Source organism: Haliotis rufescens, unplaced genomic scaffold, assembly GCF_023055435.1.
Source record: "Haliotis rufescens isolate VD_foot unplaced genomic scaffold, xgHalRufe1.0.p SCAF_30, whole genome shotgun sequence".
Taxonomy (NCBI): Eukaryota; Metazoa; Mollusca; class Gastropoda; order Lepetellida; family Haliotidae; genus Haliotis; species Haliotis rufescens.
Genome location: NW_025964002.1, coordinates 3,467,398 through 3,485,538, shown reverse-complemented (window position 1 = coordinate 3,485,538; position 18,141 = coordinate 3,467,398). Strand labels below are relative to the sequence as shown.

The window sequence follows — 18,141 nt, the reverse complement described above, 5'->3', positions numbered from 1 at the left end:
AGGTTCTATTGGGTAAAGTTTGTTTCCGGAGCACAACTCAAAACACATTCAATACTTTCTAACAAAACTATGCATGTTTACCAGACACATACTGAATCGGTGCCTTTTGCTATTTAGGAATTTTGGAATTTTTTATTTTTTACGTTTCCATGGCAACAAGTTGGACTTAGGTTCTATAGGGTAAAGTTTGTTTCCGGAGCACAACTCAAAACACATTCAATACTTTCTAACAAAACTATGCATGTTTACCAGACACATACTGAATCGGTGCCTTTTGCTATTTAGGAATTTTGGAATTTTTTATTTTTTACGTTTCCATGGCAACAAGTTGGACTTAGGTTCTATTGGGTAAAGTTTGTTTCCGGAGCACAACTCAAAACACATTCAATACTTTCTAACAAAACTATGCATGTTTACCAGACACATACTGAATCGGTGCCTTTTGCTATTTAGGAATTTTGGAATTTTTTATTTTTTACGTTTCCATGGCAACAAGTTGGACTTAGGTTCTATAGGGTAAAGTTTGTTTCCGGAGCACAACTCAAAACACATTCAATACTTTCTAACAAAACTATGCATGTTTACCAGACACATACTGAATCGGTGCCTTTTGCTATTTAGGAATTTTGGAATTTTTTATTTTTTACGTTTCCATGGCAACAAGTTGGACTTAGAAAACAATAAGGGTAGGGTTCGATTCCGATTGAAATTTTCCACATCTATCAGACATATGCTGAATTGCTTTCTTTTGCTATTTATGAATTTCAGAAATTTGTATTACTGGGCATTATTTCCAGAAATATTTCCTTGCCAAACATTGCATGTCTATATATAAAGCACATACTGAACTGGTGCCATTTGATATTAAGGAGTTTTAGAAATGTTTATTTTAGAATTTCCATTGCAGCTATTTTGACATGGGCTAAGAGAAATGTTGGGTCAGTTACCTGGTTTGGGACCATAACGTGTTAAAATGGGCGGGGGATATAGATGACTTCGTCGACTATAGGCTTGTTCTAGTATTAGCGTGAGTACATGATGAATTGCCTCCCCTTCAGCAGTGAATGTTGACTGACCGTCAGACAGGCGAACCGAATGTGCTTGGGTTTGGAGCTATGGATATGGATCCTGTAACCAGCAGTGATGTTCGTAGGATTCTTAGATCCATCAGCCCAGCTGTTCAAGGTAGTTTGAATTTTAGAGATAGCTGCTGATCGTAGCAAATTTGGTTTTCTTTTTTAGTGACTTCTGATGTAAAAGCAGTGTCAACTTTGTGAGGATTGTAAAGTCCATGGAGTTTGGAACCCTTTGTAGTGACTTTCTGGTGGCTGAATTTCATCACAGTTGTGACTTCGGGTGAGTTCACGTACTAATATCCCAGATGGCTTCAGTGAGGAAACAGGGGGCACGGGTGGCCCAGTGGTCTAAGGCGCCGCGATTTGCTGTGCAGAGTTGCGTCCCTTGGGCATGCCAGGAACCTATGATTGTGGGTTCGAATCCCGGTTCGCCCCGATTATGTTTCTAGGTTTGCCAGCACCGTGCTCGTGGGTTTCACCGAAGTGGTAAACGTCTGAGACCTGCATCCCTTCGGGCTTTCCTCCCACATTAAGCTGACACGCCGTGATATAACTTGAATACTGTTAAAAGCGGCGTTAAACCCAACTCACTCACTCACTCACTCAGTGAGGAATCAGTGAAGCTTGGGTTTCATTTCGGGTGTCTTTGTCTGCCATATCTTTTTCACCAAAGGGTTTGATGTTAATTTCCAGAACGATATATTCCGCCCAGCTCTGGATGTCTGCATAAAAGTTGGTATTGCTTTTAACTGAATAGCGTCAGGCTATAGGACTGTTGACAATTTGTTTGGTGTTGGCAAATCAACAGAGATATGGATTATATCATTCTCTGAGGGCATAAACGTTTAGTGACAACATATACATACAGTACCATGCTACAGGCATGCTGCAAATTTGCTCCTGTTTTAAATGTACACACATGAGTAAACGCTTGCATGAACGGGGGATATGAATCAACCAACCAACCAACCAATCAATCACTTGTAGTGCTTCACGACCTGTTGTAAATACATATGAGTAAACGGTTGAATGGTTGATCAACCAACCAATCAATTAAGCAACCATTCAACCAATCAATCAACCAATCAACCAATCAATCACTTGTAATGCTTTTAGTGAAGTACGATATGGCGCAAATTCAATCTATAGCGGTAAATAACATGTAATATTTATAGAAAAATGTCTGTATCTTAGTACACCCTGACATAATGAACATTAAGAACGATGCTATAATATGTTCTTGATTTGCATTATCATACTGTAGGCCAGATTTGGGACACCTTCTAGCGTTTGTTGCGAGATAGAATGGGTCTTCCCTCCCCGAAAAATTGCTCGGTCTCAAGTCGCGGAACACCTTATACACGTCTCGTCACGATATGGCCGAAACATTGCCGATGTGACGTTAAACTTTAACTCACTCACTCACACGCTCACCTTCTACACGTTGACTGGGATCATCGGGTTGGGCCTAGGCCCTTGGTGTCACAGCACGAACACCCGTGGGGTCGTCTCCGTTTCTGGTTTTGGATTGCCATTAAACATACTCGATGAACTCATGATTATCAGAATCTCGTTTCAACTGAACATGCCCCCCAAGTCATTCTTCTAGATCTGTGTGGAGTTATTGACCGTAGACCGAAACAAATTGTATTGTTCCACCATGGAGTGTTTAATATGGATTCAGGTGTGTTAGTGCCAACCTGGCCTGCATCTCGGAGTTGTTTTATTTCACTGTTGGAAATAGCTTCCGCTCTGTAAGGTAAGTTACACTTTTCCTGTTTTTTTCAGTGATTTTAGTTTGACTTGATGGCATCCCTCATTTTGGAAAATTCAACTGAAAAGGAAAGTGAGAAGTCGTAATCTTCGCGTTTTAAGTGACGATTTAAACAACCCCGGAATCCATTCAGCTTTTCTGAAAGAAACTGTTTGACAACTCACATGTTGAGCATAGGTGTTTTTTATAGTGTTTGCATTTTCATTTTCTGCCAGAAATTTGTCAATGTCGCCATCATTTACATCAACCAATCTTTCTGCTATTTTTGGAACATCAGGGATGTTATTTGGGGCATCCAAGAAATCATTACCATCGAAGCATCCAGAAATGATTGATTTAGACCGAAATGTTGGGGGCGTGGCAGACATTGAAGTCACGGTTTCAGGAATCACGCGTAGTCTATAACGAGGGACTTGTCGCTCACCCATGTCAGTTTTCACCACAAAGACGTTGAAACTGTTCAATGGCTGTCTTATGTTCATTACTCTTCCAACCAATTTTCCGTCAGTCTTCACAAAAATCGTTCACTTTTACCGGGGACAACAATGTCGCCATTGTTGGTTACATGCAGGTTTAGCAGACGATTTATTCAATCAAATCTAATCTACAAGTCTCATTTTGTGTTTATGTTCCGTGTATTCAATTATCGTAAACAACATGTGTGAACGATATTTCATATGAAGGAATAGAAATTATAGTTTTAAGAACGCTTTATGTTGTAAATGACAAGTCTCGTATGGCAGAGACATGTTTGTGGAAAAAGATGAATGAACTTGATGAATGGGGAAATGTAGTTCCGGTAATGCGTCATTAACCAATGAAATTACAGGCTTTCGTAAACAGGGAGGCTACAGAAAAAATACTACCCAGCATCTCCGTTCTCATATGGGTAATAAACAGACACGCATCCTGTCTCAATCGATGGATGCGACTACTTCATTAGTAAGAATCTGATACAAGAGATTATCTACCAAAGGCATACAGACTCAAGTTCACATAAAAGCCTTGCGTATGAATACACAAGTCTACCTGCATATCGATTCGCCTGAGTTTGTCGCTACTGCGAACATGGCTTTGTCAGTACTGTGATCCCGGATGTGTCAGTAGTGTGATAGTTGGTGTCCGAGTACTGTGACCATCCGTTTGACCACACCAGGACCATGGCTTTGTCAGTACTGTGATCATGACTTTGTCAATACTGTGATCATGACTTTGTCAATACTGTGATCATGGCTTTGTCGGTACTAGTATTGTGGGTTTGTGAGTACTGTGATCATGACTTTGTCAATACTGTGATCATGGCTTTGTCGGTACTGGTATCGTGGGTTTGTAAGTACTGTGATCATGGCTTTGTCCGTACTTTGATCTTGGCTGTGTCAGTTCAGTGATCATGGGTTTGCGAGTATCATGTGTTTGTCTGTACTGTGATTATGAGTCTGTCGCTTTTGTGATCATGGCTGTGTCAGTCAGTTTGTCAGTACTGTGCACATCGGTATGTGAGTTTTATGAACATGGGTTTGTCAGTACTGTGACCAGTGGTGTCTTAGTACTATGCCTATTCGAATGTCCACACAAGGACCATGACTTTGTCAATACTGTGATCATGAGTTTGTCAATACGGCGATCATAGGTTTGCGAGTACTATGATCGCGCGCTTCACCAGCAATATACCGTTTATACATGTGTGGCCCGCTTGTCTACTATCCCTAATTAAGCTGACACGACGTGACCAAAAAAGGACCCTTCAAAGCGGCGTAAAACCTAATTCAATCACTCAAAGTCTGGAACATTTTCAACGCCATGTCATCAAACCACCTTTTTGGATTCCACTGGATGGATGAATGAATGGCCAAACAAAAAAAACAGTACACATTTCTTAATCAACAACTATATACTAGGCACTGATTTATTGCAATAGCAAAAGAAAATTCTAGTGACTTGCGTCCCTATGGACATCCGTACAATGATATGATGAAAGACGTTGCATTAATGTTGAAATGTCATGATCCATTCACGCCAGAACCTCTGATACTCGGTGATGGTGGGACCCCTTGTTCAGCGACCAATAGTATTGGCGCTTCGTTGTCCACAGAGTCGGCAGATCGCGAATGAATGTTTCATCAATTCTTGCCATCGGGGTACAATATCACACCACGTGGACTCCTTGATGATTTCCCACCATTACTCGTGATCTCTATACATGAAACAATAACTCCATAGTCTCTTGTCAAACTTTCGTTCTTCCGGAACACACATTGAATAGTGTCAGCTCATTGAATCATTCCAGCTGAATTCTATTGTTCATGATTCATATCTAGTGCTCTGTTATACTTCTGATGAGATCTGACAATGTCAGTCCATCGTTGTTTTGTGATAGTCACAAACAATTGCGGCAGTGTTTTTCAAATCCTTCCGCCAGTCGGGGCTGTTGTCCGTGTGTCAGTCAGATATCGTTAATGAAATGCTGCGCGGATCTTTCTGCTGCCTAGCTCACACGGTGGTCTGTAGTTGTCGACGATGCAGTCGCCGTCACAGTCCCCCCAACACAGGCTTCGAAGGGCCTTTAACTGAAAGCAGAATTTAAAAAAAATAAGACATGGAATGATAAGAGACAGTGGATTTAATATTCGTCTCAACTTTTAGACTGTGATTATAGTGGTTCTTATATACGATACATACGAATAGGATATTGTTTTGGGGAGTAACCATTGTCCCAACCTAAATAAACACATGCTGAGGAACAAGAAAAAATACGTAGATGGAAATAGAACGAACTGTTGTTAAATGTATAATTTTATCAAATTAACCATTAGTTCGAAAAAAGCAGTGGCTGGGTTGTTATGTGTACAAATAGATTGGTTCAATGAAGACTGTGATAAGAAATGAATTTGCAACCACAGGACCCCTACCGTGTTTGAAAAAGGCAGATTCAATGATTTTGAAAGACAGGATTTTTCAAGATACCTATCAGTGTATAATGCGAAAGTTTTTCCTTTTTTTCTTTTTATATGTTTTAAATCAAATGATATTTTTTAAGATAACCACGTAGAAGTATGAGTGCTGACTTAGGGCCAGCACAGTGTATTTTGGGATATACTATTGCTAACCTAAGATATTTTCAAGCGATGTTAAGTTCAAACATGACAACATCAAGTGAGAGTTCCTTTGGCTTCTCAATATATGTTCTCTTCACACTACCTTACAAACATTTGATTAACTATATTTTCTGTACATGTTGGTAATGTGTGCTTACCTGACTCTCCGACACCACCATGTGTTCTTTAAATACTATCCACGTGACACTCTCGTAGCAGGGGGGCGTGGTCAGAGATCCGGGATAAGTCCAGTACTCGGACATTGTTTCTGGAGAGAAGAAGAAATATTGTACATGGTCTCTACATACACATACATGGCTTAGGTTAAGACTAGTAAGTTAATTCAGACACTTTACATTTTCATTATTTAACCGTGTCCACTTGCCAAATTGCATATTCGGCATATCTGCCTTTTAAATAATTCTATTCATATTGTGTCATGAATTGACGGATAACGAGAAAGGTTAAGACAGATAAAAAGACGGAAACATGTATGAATGAATGAGAACTCACCTGGGAGGAAACATTTGGGGTTGAACTGGCCTTTGACCTGTTCATGTTTGGAACAGAACTTGACAGCATCTAAACCGTCGGTTAAAGGTTTGAAACCCGGATGCTCAGCGCCAACCTGAAGACAAATGGGAATATAGTTTCATTAGTTTAATTCGGAGCTACGGCCTTCTCGTGTTGAGATCAGTTAATCGTCAAAGTGTGAGAAGCATTCGTAAAATATAAAATTCACGTGGGACGTTTTGCGCCAAGACCTTTTCCTTGTATTACATATTTTACATGCGATTTATTCGATACGCAAGCCTAAAGGAATAATGTACACGTTCCATTAGCCCGAGACTTTAGTTGTGGGGACCTACCTCCAACAAGATGCCAAACACTGCCAAACCATCAGGTTTGTCTGCAGCTTCTCCGAAGCTGGAATATTTATCTCGGTTCCAATGGACTAGATGAAGCTGACAACAGATATTCATTTGTAAAAGACGAACTCAATATCAAATCGAATATCGAAAATATTGAATACTGTTTACTTAAGATTTGCGTGTTTACTTCTGGCAAAACTAAGTGGAGAGTAATTATGACTCCAGATAATTGTTTTGTAGACCATTACTTTAGAAGGTACGTCATGAAGTGATACAAGTTCACATATACATTGGGAAAAGATACGTGTTGTGGTCTTATGATTTGCTGAATCGTGTCCATTTGTAAAGAAAACAAGCACATAATTGAAATTGAAAAGAATATTGTTTACTTGTGACTGTACGTGTTTAAGTGGAGAGTAATTGTGACTCAAGATCTTTGTTGTTGTCCACCCATTACGTTAGAAGGTACGTCATTAAGTCATTCAGTTCGCATATCTCGAGTCTGTATACATTGGGAAAAGATACGTTTGTCGTGGTCTTATGATTGACTGAAATAACCATTTATACACTGACGACGGATATATTTGACATGTGGTCTTGGTGAGAGCATGGACCCTAAATATCGTATTAAGTTAACATATACATGGAGGTAAGCTATGTGTCGTGGTCTTATGATTTGCTGAAATAACCATTTATACACTGACCACGTATATATTTGACATGTGATCTTGGACAGAGTACCTCGGCTGGGAATGTCTTGCCCTCCACTGTGTGCTCCGACCCCCTCTCGTCACATGACCCCCAGTGGAGATGGAACTGCTCAAGTTGATACGTGCTGTCCAGGGGCCCCCCTGAGATAGCTGCAACACAGTTACACATTGTTCAACATCAGCATGCTAGATATGGGCAAATCAGATTCTGCAGTTGAAGAAAGGATGTCGTTGTATCGATATGGCTGGGAAATTGTAATTCATGATTATACAATATTAGTTTATGGTTTATGATTATCTGCATTAAAGAATAGAGATTTTATTTTACACATATATTACCATGTTCAACACAACTCCTCGTATCTTTGTATCAAGCTGTCTTGACGGACAAACGGATGATTTGCTAGGTAAAGTGGAGGCAAATGAAATGGGTGGATGGTTTTGGGGGGGGGGGGGGGAGAGAGTTGGGTATGGTTGGAAGGTTGGAGGACACCGGGTAGAAATGCACCTAAGCAACCAATGCTTGTCATACGGGTGGACTAAAACGGCTCTAGTGGTCAGACTCGAAGACTTGGTTGTTGGGTTTTATAGAACCCCGAGAGCATTGATCGTTGTTCATGTTTACATCCATTGGCTTGTACTGCCCAGGCTCGACTCTGTACGAGCGTCTGTGATGGACTAGGGTATTGCTGGTTGTGACGTTAGACAGCATTCACTGTCTCACGTTAAATAAGCAAGATGTTCATTTAAAGTGGAACTTACTTGATGGTTCCCGGATGTTGGCCTTGACGGAGAACCCTGTGTTCTCGAAGTCCATGTTCTGTTCGATATAGTACTTGACAGAAAGAGGGTTGGCCTCGAGCTTCTGGTCGAACTCGACATTGGTCGAGTTGATGTCCACAGGAGACTGTTGCTTGCCCGCGGCTATGGGGAAGTTGTTGACCCATGACTTGGGTCCTGAAAAACCAGGAATATCACGTGAAAGACAATGTGGCATAATGATATCAGAGAATGTGACATACCCCGCCAACTTGTTCAAGTGAATTTCGGCTCTTGCCTGTTTAATGTTTATTGTATTTGAGTTTGGTGTAATTGCCCCATAAAACCATGTCAGCAAGTCTGTGAGCATCCGTTGAACATCCGTTATTACCCAGAATATTATTTATCACAAGTTTAAATGCATTTTGAAATGTCATAAATTCAACCCAATAAAAGATTAATGTAAGGCATCATTCAGAGGCATATTGTCAATATACATATAACAAATTGATTTGGCATATCGTGAAAGGCGCCGTTAAGTTTATTTAATTCATTTTGTGAGACGCACCTAAACGAACACGCCATGTTTGATATACAAAACATCCGTCACCTTGTGTGTGTGGTGTATTGGATTAAACCGAGCATGGCGGCGCAAACGGAATTAACTGGAGAGAGATATAATATGACACGTCCATGCGAATTAGCGTCCTCGTGTGTCTTACAATGAGATATCTGTTCCTTCATTGTACATTTCACATTTCGGACTGTAGTATTTGTTCTATATTAATATTCAACGTATAGTGTTTCTCGAAGGACCAGCTGTTGCTTTATATACGTGACTAAGCTATACACACGCTTGTGTATACAGTATGGTAATGAGAAATGTCAATGGTATGCACGTTTTTGTTTTTACAATATGGTAATAACCATCTCACTTGAACAGGAGCATGTCTAGGCTATACCCTTGATTTTATAAAAAATATTATGATAATCATCTCATTAAAACATGAGTAAGATGCTAAAAAACACGTATGAAGGGTGTACAAATTACAAATGTCCGTTTTTTAAGCCAGGTTAGTAAGAATCATCTGTTATTTACTTTAATCATTTCCAATAAAAAGTATTTCATTGTTCCTCAGATTTGTCGATGCTTTTAACCGTATGGTCATTATAGGATAACTTATCTTATCTTAACTTATCTATCTTATCTTAACACCATTTTCCACGAATCCATCAGATTTATACACAGATATATCCGTACAAGTATATCTGTCAAAGTAGTACAATTAAATCCAAAATAAATATTGAGTGTTTGTGCAAGATCCGAAATTATGCATCCCACTTAATTGAGATTCATATTTCTACCCGTCTACACTGCTTCTACTCAATATCATAATTTTTGTAGTTACTGAACACTTGTAGAAAACAACGTTGTTGAATCTGCCTCAAGGGTGCTAGTTTTCTAGGAAGTGTCTGTTATATGCTGTCACTTTATGTCACGTGGTACTAAGGATTAATGTCCACAGAGAGCCACCAGGGACGGCATACGTCATGCACAGTCCGCCGTGCGCCTGAGTGAAGGCACTGCGGGTACCGGGAGGTCGATGGTGTACTGCCAGACAACTGACACGAGTGCACTGACTTGATAAGCCCCTCCTGACAACCTTACTGGGTATTTGTCACTTTCACCTTCACAACAGATCTACGTTAAGAGAGGGATATAGATGTCACTTGTGATGCATTCCCGTAACTAGGGACGTTGCCTTAAGAGAGACGCCTGTTTGTAATATGTTTAGATGACGTTATAAAAAAGGCGTTTCTACGAAGTAGCACAGGGATTTGAAATAGATATGCAAAACACTTTAAAGAAGTCCCTTAACCAACCAAACTCCAACTGTGAAGTTTGCAAAAATATTACAAAGTCATAATGGGCTTACTATTAAAAGGTATGGTAACTGAAAAACAATTTATGTACCGTTTTATATAAGAAGACGAACCTTCCTCCCATTACCAGGCGCTCCTTGGGGAAACTATAGTGCATATACACACCATCGGTGCGTCTAGACTTATGTGAACAGATGTAGCACAAGACGGAACCCTGTGTGTATTTCAAATATCAAGCCGCCGACAAAGGTGGGATCGTTTAGTTCAAGGGCAAAACGCGAACGAATACGGTTTACATTCACTGAACAACAAGGGGACACACCCCATGAAGAGTATGCCGAAGGATAAATACACATTGTAAAAAGTTTTCTATGCAATACATCTAACTGTCATATTCGTTCATAAAAAGGTGTATGGATTCACACAAACGAATATTTTTTTATTTCAACATCAGGACGAGACGTTGCTTAGTTACTGCATATTGTACTTGCTCGGTAAAAATAATATACGTCTCACCTAGCAACAGGTTTACAAACTTACACCTACAATGACAGTGTCATTTAAGACAAAAATAAATGTGAACGATTATAATTTAAATAATAAAAACTATAACAAATAATATTTATAAATGAATCTAAAGAAATAAATGTGATAATGAGTTTATTAAATAAATCATCTATCTATACTAAGAACTGTCCCGAAAGAAAGAATACTGCAAATATATTGCCTGTGTTTCAAAAGATCGTTATCAATGTCATGCCAAATTAATGCAATACCATTTTAAAAAGTTGAAAATCAAAAATAAGAAATCTAAAAAATCACCTTCACTGAGAAAAGATTCCGGTTGCAAACTGATTTTTGAAAGGTGCAAAAACAAAATTAAGAGTGCTCATTAACACACTTGAAATACATCTGACCTGATAAAGAACAAAGCGAGCAGAGGAATATTAAAGAACAATAAGAACTATCACACCACAGCAACTTACCGTTCTCGGTTCCGTATCCCCAACTCATGATGACTGCTGTGTGTTGGTGCTAAGTCTGAACTGACGGACTGCCTGCCTGCTTGAGACTGCTGACTCGCCAACCAGGGCGGAGCAATATATAGCCAACCAGCCTGCAACAGCACATGAACATGACATGGAAGGAGATTGGTCATGTCGGGTTCATCAGATTTGATTGATATATAACATCGATTAAGTGAAACGTTATCAACTTATCCCTTGAGAATAAAACATGGGGATATTTACGTCAAAACAAAGGATTAGTCATTTTGGGGATTAACGTATGTTGACTGATGTTTTATCCCCGAAGTCAGGGTTGCGTATTGGTATCAAATAAAAAATATTTAAATATTGTCTTTTACTCTGTCGTCAGTGTATAATGCTCAAGATTCTTAAATTGAGGTGTATGCATTTATTGAGTAAAATGTCAACCTACAGACTAACATTCAGTCTCTGAAATCCTATATTACACAATATCCTTCTTGACTTTAAAAAATAAAAAATATTTCCCTATGCTGATTTCAGAGCTAGCTTCAGCTGGATAGACTTGCTTTTGTATACGTTTCTAGATTATTATTTTTTCATAAAATAAATATATATAGCGGTCATGGTGCAGGACTAGTAAACCTATTGTGAATGGCGGAAGTTTGTCAGTGTGTTTAGTGCGTTGGATTGAATATACTTTGGTAAAGTCACATCACATAATTTCACAACATTTCATTTCATTCAAGATCATAACATTGTTGTTCTTGTATTTGATCAGGTCTGTGTCGGACATGCATACACTCGCACAGTTTGTTTCTGTAGTTGTTTATTCTATATTTATCATATCGTATTACGCCTTGTCATGCCTTACTATATCTCTCAGTGGAGATTGCTTATTCTTTCAAAAAAAGCGTTGTGTTTGTACAAGCCTCGTTATCAATAGATGCATCTCGACAGCAGATCTAACAGGCACAGTTTGTAAACAGAGAAAGGACGCCAAGCATTGAATGCATGTCATCAGCTGAAATTGACAAGGCATATTTGAGTGCAAGATCTGTCGTACACTAGGCCAGCTTTCAACCGTACGTCGTCATACGACAGTTGTGTGCATTGATTACGTCCAGTTTATGTCTGTGACATGGTCATCTATCGTAGTGGACAATACATGGACGTGGTCTGGTTCCGGTCATCCCTGACAATCAACACATGAATTGTATGATGGGCATTTCTTAGAAGTTGTTGGATGACAATGTAGACACAATTTATGGATACATCTTTATAGCGTATACAACCAAACCATGGTTGGAATTGACAGGAGTAGCGGATGTAAGAGTCTGACAGGGGCAGGGTTTAGGATGTACACGAGTGAGTGAGTGAGTGAGTATGGTTTTACGCCGCTTTTAGCAATATTCCAGCAATACTACGGCGGGGGGAACCCTGTCAAGGTCTAATTCAAGACATAACACGGGAAACATGTATTAGTCATTTGCTGGAACTACTGTTGGTATACAGCGGTTAATACCTGCATTACGCCCTCCAGTCGGGTCTATGTAACATAAGGGCAAGAGTTCACAGGGAGCGGCTGAGAATTCACCATATTTTTTCTTCCTTATAACATACATGTGTTCTTGTCCTTCATTGTTTGATAAAACACATTAAGCCTCACTATGTGATACTGGTATTTTGTACAATTATTGGTATGTGTGGTAAAGGTATCGAAACGCCTAATCAGGTCACGTGAACTTCTCAGAGCACCTGTTTTACAATCCAATAAAGCCAAGAGCTTCATACAGCTCATAAACATTTGACAGACTCTGATAAGAAACATTTTATTGGTATCAATGAAAATGGTAGTGTACACAGTGAAATGCAAAGGGTTTCTTCCTGTACGAGGTCATCGTTAATCCAACACGAATAAATCTAAAACTATTTATGTAATTGCCATCTTTATTTGATCCAAGTAAACACGCTGCGGACACGTGGGAGGGAAAGTGCAACTATATTTTACTGGTTTGTTTAGGCGTACAACAATCTTTCATCTATAATTCGTATCAATGTCTCGTACCATACATTTCAAACATGAAATACTGTGATAAACTCAGCTTGCAGTGACTCGTGCACTGTACAATAAAGACGACACTGTGACTTCACACATGTGTAGAGGACATGGGTTGTGCATCAAACATAATGCCATGGCAAGGTTTATATATCTGTGAGTACATATGTGTCTTCGAATTTCAGTACCAGTCACAAATGCATCACTAGTCACCCACAATGCATATGTAGACGGGAAATGACAATCGTCTTCATTACAGAAGGTCAGATAAACCCCTTGAACAACAAGTAGCTGTTTGTACAGCAAGCCCTATCAACCTTGATAAGAATTTCAAGTGAACTGTCACAGTTGACACCTACAACACCTTTAAAATGTCGTGCATTGGAATTGTATATCTGGAATCTCACAGACAAAAGAAATGTGTTCTTATTCCTCGTAATGAGATATATTCAAACAGATAAACACCAAACGTCTCATTCGTTGATAATGTTATGGTTTTTGACTGGGCTGAACATGAACCCGAAGTTATGGATGAAGATCTTAATTCTTTGATGTGTGGATGTAATAGCTGTATAATAGCGTCAAGCAATACCGGTCTGTAGTGATGGGTAGCATAAGTGAAACCACATAGACGATATCAACAGAATTATTATACTATTTACAACATTTAATATATCCCAGGTACTTTGTCCTCGAGTGTAGAGGTTCAGGCATAAAATATAATATCCCATCTTACACAACACGTCAAAGCGTCTGCACACTCCAGTGCAATTCGCGGCGGCAGATCACAGGAATCAAGAATCAAGATTTTTTATTGTACCGAACACCCTCGTAGGTCACGGTACAAACTATCTACATAGGGGAATAAATATAACTATAGCCATGAGAGGTAGATATACATAATGTACATTATATATTGAGATATTACATACTATTTTCCTTCACAATATATAAACATTTATATATATCATGAGGTGGCTGGCAGCGTAGACTCAGTGTAGACACTATTGGTATGTCACAATAGTTGTAGTAAGATTTTACGTCATATCTATACGTTGTCTATAAGGTAGCTTCTTATAATAAACATGTCAGAGATATGTGAAACATACACATGGGGTCAGCAGACGTCCAAGAGTTCCCGTCACACTGCCCAGCTGGACACAAGACAATATTATATAACCACAAACAAACAACTCTGGTGCCGAGCTAGTACAAGAGGAACTAAGATAGCAGGACAAACATTGAAGTTCAAAGAGCGTTACTTTATATCCGCCATAAACTGATGATATCTGCACTATTACATCACTAGTGGCGTGAGTCAAACAGCTGTGGAAGATGCGATAAAGGATAGCAAAGGAGGTATGAAGAGTCCAGGCAGCGCGAGCCAGTCCGTTGTCATACACAGATAACAGTGAGTGAGTTGGGTTAAACGCCGCTTTTAACAGTATTCCAGTTATATCGCGGCGTGTCAGCTTAATGTGGGAGGAAAGCCCGAAGTGATGCAGGTCTTAGACGTTTACTACCTCGGTGAAACCCTCGAGCACGGGTATGGTGCTGACAAACCTAGAAACATAATTGGGGTGAATCGGGATTCGAACCCACAATCATAGGTTTCTGGTGTGTCCAGGGGATGCAACTCTGCACAGCGAATCGCGGCGCCTTAGACGACTGGGCCACCCGTGCCCCCCACAGATAAGAGGATAGGGAGATATCGCGATATGCAATCACTGATCTTGTGGGGTGTGTACTTGGTTTTCTATTGTTTTCCGTGTAATTATTCAAGTTCGTGTATAACCTGCCATCCATACAGCAACAACCCCACTCGTCCTGATATACGTATGTTGTTTCCTTTGTAAATAAAAGCGACATAGCCCTTTACATATTCATAAGAAATATCTGCCCAAAACAGAGTCGATAGTACCATTCCGTCTATATCATGTGCATGTGTTTATGATTCACTATCAAAAAGTGATGGTACCAGGTGTTTATGATTCACTATCAAATAGTGATGGTACCAGGTGTTTATGATTCACTATCAAATAGTGATGGTACCAGGTGTTTATGATTCACTATCAAATAGTGATGGTACCAGGTGTTTATGATTCACTATCAAATAGTGATGACACCAGGTGTTTATGAATCACTATCAAATAGTGAGGACACCAGGTGTTTATGATTCACTATCAAATAGTGATGACACCAGGTGTTTATGATTCACTATCAAATAGTGAGGACACCAGGTGTTTATGATTCACTATCAAATAGTGAGGACACCAGGTGTTTATGATTCACTATCAAATAGTGATGGTACCAGGTGTTTATGATTCACTATCAAATAGTGATGACACCAGGTGTTTATGAATCACTATCAAATAGTGAGGACACCAGGTGTTTATGAATTACTATCAAAAAGTGATGACACCGGGTGTATATGAATCACTATCAAATAGTTAGGAAACAAGGTGTTTATGAATCACTATCAAATAGTGATGGTACCAGGTGTTTATGATTCACTATCAAATAGTGAGGACACCAGGTGTTTATGAATTACTATCAAATAGTGATGACACCGGGTGTATATGAATCACTATCAAATAGTGAGGACAGCAGGTGTTTATGAATCACTATCAAATAGTGATGGTACCAGGTGTTTGCGAAGAGGTGGGCGTATCCTACCCCCGCCCCCACCCTTCATGCCAAACCACTGCGGCTCCATGGTCTCATGGGGGCACGGGTGGCCCAGTCGTCTAAGGCGCCGCGATTCGCTGTGCAGAGTTGCGTCCCCTTGGACACGCCAGAAACCTACGATTGTGGGTTCCAATCCCGGTTCACCCTGATTATGTTTCTAGGTTTATGAGCACCATACCCATGCTCATGGGTTTCACCGAAGCGGTAAACGTCTGAGACCTGCATCACTTCGGGCTTTCCTCTCACATTAAGCTGACACGCCGTGATATAACTGGAATAATGTTAAAAGCGGCGTTAAACCCAACTCACTCACTCACTCACTCCATGGTCACATACATAATCCTATTGAGTTGCAAATGATTAATTAGCATACATGTATTTGTCCTAAATGGTAACACATCCTTCCAGAGAAAAGTTTCAATAAACACTGATCAATCGTTCTTCTGGCCGCCCCTGTGATGTAGTAGATAGAACGTCTGCTTGGTAGGAGGATCGGTGGTTCGATCCCTGGCCCGCGCCATACCAAAATACGTTAAAAGATGGTACTTGTTGTTACCCTGCCTGGTGCAGGTTAACATAACACAAGGACAGGTCGGCTCGGGGTCAGTATACTGTGTCTGAGTGGGGCATCGATATCAAACCGCGGCATGGTATCTCAGTGGGCTAGCACTATAAATCCGGCATTAGTACAAACACACCAAGCATGCACGCACAAATCCATACAAACGGGTGCATGAACGTCAAGGTATAAGTGCCAAAATCTTGAACGCGACGTAAGCCCTATTTCACCACACCGAATCGTACGTTTGAATATGTTCATTGTCAAATCAACTTGTCGTGGTGTAATAATAAAGTTACAGTTACAAGAACCGCCATACACGATTGTCTGGGTTCTTGAACTTGTGGCCCTGGCAACATATATAATCTTAATCATTATGTTTGTCTGCGTTGTGCTGCTTTAAAGGATTTGTTGAAGATAATCAAGGGTGCCGAACGTTATCGCGTGTGGCTGCGAAACCGTTAACCTTGAACAGTGTCTCAGTCATATCACGGGGCGTCAGTTTGAAGACGAGGAAAACTAAAGGTGATGTAGGGTTTGGGCGGTTACCACTTTGGTAAAACCCACGAGCACGGACCTAGAAGCATTATCAGGGCGAAACGGGGATTTGCATCTTGGGTTTTGACACGTCTACGAGACGTAACTCGGCACAGCTGATTGTGGCGCCTTAGACATCATGTTAGTCTGTCTTACAGACCCTGATACAAATATATATCAAATACAGCCCATGCAAGTCTATAATGTTTGGCAAGTCTAGATCACTGCAGTATCTGAAAATGAAGAGAGTCACTGGGCTCCTTTTTATTATATTTTAATTAAGATAACTGAACAACTGTTTTTTTTATGTACGATATGTTCATTTCAGAGACTAGATTTTAGTCTAACATCATGTCCGCATAGGTCTTACCTCTCCTGATAACATTGCGAATGTTTATTAAATTTATTATGGACTTGTAGCTAGACTAAACTATTAGCTGTTAAGTGCGTCTTGTATTCATTAAGGAGCGGTGCGGGTCTAGTGGCTAAAGTGTTGGCTCTTCGAGCTGAAGAGTCGAGTTCGATTCTTCTTGAGCATTGTGAGAAGCTCACTAACTCACTCACTCACTCACCCACTCACACAATGTATACACAAAAAATCCAGGGTGTATATTTAATGTTATGAATTAGCATTATGATTGATTAAAAAGTTAATAGTTCTTCAACGCTAATTTTACGTATGTATAGTCATCATAGAACAGCTTGAACGGTCAGTATAACCGCAATCTTCTACAATCTATAACGGTAAATAACATGCTATATTTATAGAAGAAAGAACTGCCTGCATCCTAGTTCACCCTGACATAATGAACATAAAGGCTGATGCTATAAGACCTTCTTTTCGCTGAATGAATGGCACCACACCTAAACGTAGACATATGTTTGTTTCACTTGCAGTCCGTCTCCCAGACCCAAGAGGACAAATTAAACAAACGATTCCAACTCAAACCAAGAATGATTTGGCACGTCTGGTTTGCCTCAGCTCTTGAAATCAAGTATTGTTCTTGGCTCCATTTGGATTATAGGATTTATTTAGCAGACATATATTTTTTTAAATAAGACTTTATTTCTGGTACTAAATGTAAGTGTTTATCTTGCACTGCTCACAATTAAACAAAACCTACACGACACGTGTCTAAAGT

General features: G+C 39.8%; 2 protein-coding genes across 5 annotated transcripts in view; both read right to left on the bottom strand.

The window, feature by feature from the left end:
* The window catches only part of LOC124147298 (carbonic anhydrase 2-like), a 110,621-nt gene that overhangs the window by 24,676 nt on the left and 67,804 nt on the right, over positions 1-18,141 (bottom strand). The window lies entirely within an intron of this gene.
* The window catches only part of LOC124147275 (carbonic anhydrase 2-like), an 80,941-nt gene that overhangs the window by 10,523 nt on the left and 52,277 nt on the right, over positions 1-18,141 (bottom strand). For 3 of the 4 annotated variants that reach the window (XM_048380422.1, XM_048380421.1, XM_048380420.1), the window contains exons 2-6: positions 11,157-11,287; positions 8,290-8,484; positions 7,559-7,677; positions 6,815-6,910; positions 6,459-6,573 (exon numbers count right to left, since the gene is read on the bottom strand). In XM_048380422.1, the coding sequence (XP_048236379.1) occupies positions 6,459-6,573; positions 6,815-6,910; positions 7,559-7,677; positions 8,290-8,484; positions 11,157-11,184 (553 nt within the window). In that variant the 5' untranslated portion in view covers positions 11,185-11,287. Of the gene's footprint in view, positions 1-4,726; positions 5,418-6,103; positions 6,214-6,458; positions 6,574-6,814; positions 6,911-7,558; positions 7,678-8,289; positions 8,485-11,156; positions 11,288-18,141 lie in introns of those variants that run through there. The other variant, XM_046517945.2, reaches the window with a different exon arrangement.